The following is a 6,121-nucleotide window of genomic DNA, read 5'->3' on the forward strand; positions in this document are numbered from 1 at the left end:
TGAATCCCGACTGTGTCTGTTTAAAAGTGTGTTTATGGTTTTGATAACGTATTAAACGCGCTGCCATGTTATTAATATGAATATTATCATAGTATTTGAGTGTGACTGGACCGTAAGGCGGAGTTCATATCAATGATGTTTTTGTCAAGGACTTTTCCCAAGCGCTCATGTCCTCTTTAGTTTCATTAATGAAGTTATTTCAACCCTTTCTCAGCATCTAAAGACAGCACCGATTCTATTCAAAGGACCCCAAAAGTCTAAATGTACCTGTAAACGTGTGTCATGTGTCATTTTTAACGTGGAAACCTGAGAGACAATAACACAGACTAAGAATAAAAAGAGTAAATGAAGGTGATATTAAATGAAAATGGCCATAACACGCAGAATAAGAGGGGAGAGTTGCTGCTCCACAAACAGTGGGGGCTCCGGTTAACGGGAAAGTCCCCGGGTCCATGACGTAACGGCCGGGTGAACTCTGGAAACCGCGGAGGGATCTCGTCCGCTGTGCTCAGGTCCGGGCATCAGGAGTTGCAGAAGTAGCGGATTTAAAAACTTTCTGCCTGCTAGTGTTGGTCCAAATAGCGCCCGGCGAACCCTCCCTGACTGTGAAAAGGGGAAATATGGCTTTTTAAACTCGCACCGTGTTCCTCTCCGCCGTGAAGCTCCGCGTGCTTTGCTCCCGCACCGCGCTACAAGACTATTCAGAAACTATGGGGTGAGTCAAAGTGCCTGTGGCTTTGGGCAGGAGCGCAAAGTTCGCAGAATAGCGGCTCCGCTCGGCTAACAAACCGGTTTAGACACCGTTTGAGCTAACGGGACATTTGTTTACTGCGCATTCCCGTCGTTTAGAGCACTGTTTGAGCCATTGTGACTGTGTTGAAGTTGCCATGGCAAAGTTACTGTGGCAGGATCTTATTCTACTCCTGTGTCTTGGTACAGTTTAAAGTGCGCAACTATAATTTGCATTGTGGAAAACAACTTTCTGTTTGTGTGTGTGTGCATGTTAATGTCCTCACTTCAAGTAATGTGGAATTCTTTATCTTTATTTTATTTTTTATAGTTTATTATATCTCAATGTCAAGTTCCAGTCCTGCACTTTATTTCTTGACAATGAAATAATAAATACTAATAATAATCAGTAATGGTTTCACAGCATGGGGTTACAGGTGAATACAAAAGTGAGGAGTTAATTTGAACTCATTCAACTTTCTAAAATATTAATTTTTTCTATAATTTTGCTTTTAATTATTAGTTATTATCGTTATTTTTCCATTTTGGGGAGTTATTAAGCCAATTAGAGGATGAAATGTGGAATTTAAAGGCTGAGTAAAATGCTCTTAACACTTGTTTATTTTCTTTATTTTTCACAGGTCTTCAGGTGTTTACACCATTCTTTCATCCACCCAGTGCACGGTTTGTGCTTTTCAACAATTTAATCGTAGCAGACGACACAATGGCGGCATCGATCCTTCGCAGGAAAATTCCTCCCATTTCCACAGGCGAGCTCGGCGCTCCCCCTTTCCGACAGGCTAGCCGCAGCCAATCACGGCCCGGGACGGGGGCGGAGCCAGTGGGGAGGCAGCACTTAATTGGTGAGCTTTGCCAAGACGCTTTTTTATTTTTCCACATCCCGAGGTCGGAGCCGCAGTGCAGCACGGGGCTAATGTCGTACAGTGAGTACAGCTAAGTGGATATTTATCGAATGCAGACGATGCTGTTCAATCATTTTCAGATGATCGGTTAGTTGTTCACTTGGATTTTTCCGATGTAATGCTTGATTTTAGGCTTCCCTTTCATTTTCTTTCTCTACATTTATCCTCTACCTTGCGTGGTTTAAGATTTTTATCCTGAATTTGCAGTTTTTATTTCAGTCGTTCTACACAAACAGCTGAATGGGAAAAAAAAATGCTTTACTGATGAAATTATTTTTTTCTTTTTATAGGTGATGGTCACTCAGATTGGATGACGGAAAAAGTTGATTTGTCTTCATTTGTGTCGACGACCGAGTCTTCTCCCAGCTCATCCCTTCCACCCTCGCCGTTAGAACAGGATGTCAAGGTGCCCTCGGATCTGGAGGTCATGACCTCTCTACTGCAGGAGGAGCTGGCTCAGCTGGAGGACTACTTCCGCTCGGAGTCCACGTCCACAACAAACAAGTTGGAGAAATCCTCAAAATGTGACAAGGGTGCACAAGCCATGGGCTCCCAGTCTTATTATCAGTTACCCTATGGCTCGTATGGAACAAGCCAATCAGAAACCAGCCCTGTGGTTGTTACCTTGGCAACAGGGGAACTGGACCTGGCCAGCTTCTGTGGCGGTCCCATCGGCAGAACCAAAATTGCGCGACCCGCTCCGTACAACTACCATCACCGCTACCACCAAAACAACGGGCGAAGAATCATCAGCGAGGCGGGGAAAGTCGGGGAGGAAGTTGGACTTGATACGTGGGGCTCAAGGGGAAGTTACTCAGGAAGCACAGAGTTGTCTGTGAACCACTACTCCACACTGAAGACAGTGAGCAAGAATAGCCTCGGTGGCGTCAAGAAGGTGAGAGAATGTGCTTTATCGTTGAAGGAAGAGGAGAGTTATTGTTTTTCAGAAGGAATGTTTTGCAGCGAAGAGATTGCTCGAGGGTTTTGTCTGGGTGGCTCGTATGACGGCCACCACAAGCGGGAGGGACAGTTGATGCACAATGTGAAGGTCAATGTAAGTTACGACAGCACGGGGCTCGAGGTCTTGCACTGCGGTAAAGATGGAGGACTTTCTGGAAGTATTCCCCAAGAGACAATGGTGGCCGGTGACGGCTACTTTCACCAGTCCATGGCCAACACAGAGCCTTACCATAGCTTTATAGGTGACCTAGATCAGCCGTCACAAGCACAGGCTGTAGAGCCCCAACATGGCCACTACCTCTATCCAGAATGCCTTGCAGACCAAAGCTACGAATGTCTGGCCAGAGGGGAGGGCGACGGGACACTGATGGGTGCCCCCATCCACCGCCCCACTCAGAGGCTAAAGGATGAGCCCTGCTCCGTCAAACCAGCTCTGGTGATGGGAGCCGTGTCCGTGGAAGGTGGCACTGGAGAGAGGAAGCAGAAGAAGAGAGACCAGAACAAAACTGCTGCTCACAGGTAAACATTTGATCCAGTCCCTTTTTTATTTCTAGCTCTTAACTTTTTTTTTTACTCTCTTTTTAAAAAGCATGCTTCATAAACTTTTAAAAACAAGTCTTATATTCAGAAATCTGACTGAATCATTCAGTACTGATTCTATTCTTTTGCTACTTTTTTTTGAGTTTATAAATCAATTGAAGAGACCCGAGTACTTGTTTCGCTTTGCAACTTGGACATGGCAGAGGAGTGTTAAATAAAGCAGCCTTTAAATGTCCCGCAGAGTGCAGGAGGGAAATGGAAAGTCCCTCACTGCCTGCCAAATTCAGCCCCGCCTAAGCATTTCTATAAGTCTGGTTCGTCTGTGTGCGAGTTTCATGAATTCCCATCTGTGTGAAAATGGCTATACGTAGAAAAAGTCTTTGTAATGTTAGTAGTTGAAAAGTGAGACGAAATCTATTAGTCATGGGCTGTGCAGTGGATGAAATAAACTGCAGGTCATGTTATTTCACAGGGGGGATGAAGCTGTGTGAGTAATCCGCCCGAAGTAGCTCAAAGGTCACGCTCACTTGACTCATGAATAAACATGCAAGGCAGCAAAAGACCTGTAAGATCAAACCAAACGCAGTCCCTTCTGTTGCAGGTACAGGCTGCGTAAGAGGGCGGAGCTGGACTGTCTGGAGGAGGAGCTGCACGGCCTCGAAGGGCAGAACCGGGAGCTCCGGGACAAGGCAGAGTCGGTGGAGCGAGAGATCCAGTACGTCAAAGATTTACTCATCGAGGTCTACAAGGCTCGCAGTCAGCGGCTCAAACAGGATGGCAGTGCCTAAAAACACCCACGCTGACCTCACCTCCGAACCGCCCAACCAGCACCAAGAGAAAAAAATCAAGTCCAGAGCACCAACTGGTTTTTGTCTCACAGGAATGAAATGGTAGTTGCATGATTTTGGTAGTTCTTTTCTAAAAAAAAAAAAAATTCCTAATTGTTCCAAGAGGATGGCCGAACAAAAACACACCTTTTTAAAAAAAAAAAAAGGGAAAAGGAGAAGTTTCCAAGTGGGTGACTAAACTATAAGAAGCCTTAGTGAGGTGGCTCCTAGAGGAGATGCTGAACTTGTCCGTGACCACTGTGATCCGAACTGCACTCACAGCCTTGTGATGACTGAGTTTGCGCTTGCAACGATCGACCGTTTACAAAATGCTCTTTGAATTAGCAGTAGTGATGGAATTTTGCTTGTGGTTTTTTGTGACACACATTGGCAGCATCGAGGCAGATCCATGCTAAATATATATTTTATTTTATATTTTATTTTTACTTAATAATGTTCATTTATCATTTGCTTTAAACAATCAACTGAATAAAGGGATTGCTGGAAAATAAACAGTGTGTAACATGCTCCACAAATATTATCAGAGACATTTGGAGAATTTGTATTGCTAAAATGTTGAGTATTTACACTCCTTTACCCCACTGAGATACCCAATGCATGTTTGAGTTTGGAAAAGCATGTGCGAGTGTTATTCGAAGGCAATATTCTGTTAATTGCATGGCTTCAAGATCTCCACCGCGTCAATTTCACTGAGTTGACTTTATTCTTCTCACCAGCTGGCGACTTTCCCCTGAGTTTCTCTCACCGCCAGCGTGATCCATGCTCAGGTTTTTGGTTTTCCACTCTGAGAAATACAGAAACATTCACTGGCTTTTTTCCTTTTCTCTTCTCTCTCTCTCTCTCGGCTGTATTTTGCGAACAAACAATCACCTGTTGACGCAACAATAAATCGTTGTTGGGTAACGGTAACGACTTCATGGGAATTTTGTTTTCAATTGATCAATTTGATGTATCTGAAATTCAGGTCCTTTTAATAACCGATGTCAATGTCAGGAAGCTCTACATCAGGTAAATTACAGCCAAATAAACCAGTTACGTAGTACGATTGGTCTCTGCCTTTGGAGTGTTTTTCACCGCATACCGGCCATAACGCCTTCATTCTGCAGCCATTTAAACGCCTCGCAACAACTGTCCAAATTGCATGAACTGCAGCACAAAGAGCCTAAGAAGAGGGTGGGATTAAGAGATAGAGATGCAGAATAAACCCACTCTGCCCCTCCCATATTTTCTGTGCCCTGCCCCATAACCGCTGCTTCCAGCCCTCTTTTTTTGGCTGCAATGCAGTCAGAGTCCAAGTCATTTCCCAGGATTCACCACTGGACGGCAGCACAACACGGCAGGCTTCTTTGATTGACACCCCCTGAGTAAAAACAACTGTAGATTCAGGAGCTAGGATTGAGTCAACTTGCACAGACAGTCAGAAAACGAGGGAAATGTTTTAGAGAAATACTAATCATCTCTTGTTATTGTTTTCCAATATTTCAGTACTTTGTTCCTGCACTATGATCGAGCCCCTGGGCTGAGCGGAGCCGTATCAAGCTCCGGCAGTCAACACAAAACATAAGTTGCCTATCTCATCCCCCAGCTCCTGTGTGTGTGTGTGTGTGTGTGTGTGTGTGTGTGTGTGTGTGTGTGTGTGTGTGTGTGTGTGTGTGTGTGTGTGTGTGTGTGTGTGTGTGTGTGTGTGTGTGTGTGTGTGTGTGTGTGTGTGTGTGTGTGTGTGTGTGTGTGTGTGTGTGTGTGTGTGAAATCTCTTGGTATCTCTCCTAGCAGTTGTAGGCCTTTCAAGTGCATGAGGCAATATCACACAATACTTGCAGAAGGAGGAGAGAGATGCAAGGGAACTATCCGAATAAAAAAGCACTGGGGTGACAGAATGCCGTTAAGTCTATTGATTCAGTCTTTTCTCTCTGTGTTGTTTGTCTGATACAGATGCAATGTAAAAACCGATTGTAATGCTGGTATATGATTTATAATCCGATTTTGCAGTGTGTTCAATAAAGTTCTTCACTAACATATTAACTTATTCAGCATTTTCAGATGAGCTTATAGTCCATCCAGCCCTTTATGATTTATATGATACAATAAAAACGTAAATGGGCTGAATTACAGTTTCAAAAA

General features: G+C 44.3%; 1 protein-coding gene across 2 annotated transcripts; it reads left to right on the forward strand.

The window, feature by feature from the left end:
* Nucleotides 1–525: 525 nt before the first annotated feature.
* Nucleotides 526–4,912, forward strand: atf5b (activating transcription factor 5b). Of its 2 annotated transcripts, XM_083913538.1 has the most exons (4): nt 526–715; nt 1,371–1,592; nt 1,943–3,131; nt 3,754–4,912. In XM_083913538.1, the coding sequence occupies exons 2-4, from the start codon at nt 1,454–1,456 to the stop codon at nt 3,938–3,940; spliced, it is 1,515 nt and encodes a 504-aa protein (XP_083769664.1). In that variant the 5' UTR covers nt 526–715; nt 1,371–1,453; the 3' UTR covers nt 3,941–4,912. The 2 variants fall into 2 exon arrangements, with proteins under 2 accessions (XP_083769664.1, XP_083769665.1); XM_083913539.1 differs by lacking the exons at nt 526–715; nt 1,371–1,592 and adding an exon at nt 1,622–1,673.
* Nucleotides 4,913–6,121: the final 1,209 nt, after the last annotated feature.

Source organism: Echiichthys vipera, assembly GCF_963691815.1.
Source record: "Echiichthys vipera genome assembly, chromosome: 5".
NCBI lineage: Eukaryota > Metazoa > Chordata > Actinopteri > Perciformes > Trachinidae > Echiichthys > Echiichthys vipera.

Bases quoted from the DNA above. Each gene is read 5' to 3' on its own strand.
- atf5b (XM_083913538.1), top strand. From the start codon at position 1,454: ATGGCGGCATCGATCCTTCGCAGGAAAATTCCTCCCATTTCCACAGGC. The intron at 1,593-1,942 runs GTGAGCTTTGCC...TTCTTTTTATAG, and splicing joins GGGGAGGCAGCACTTAATTG to GTGATGGTCACTCAGATTGG. The intron at 3,132-3,753 runs GTAAACATTTGA...CTTCTGTTGCAG, and splicing joins AACAAAACTGCTGCTCACAG to GTACAGGCTGCGTAAGAGGG.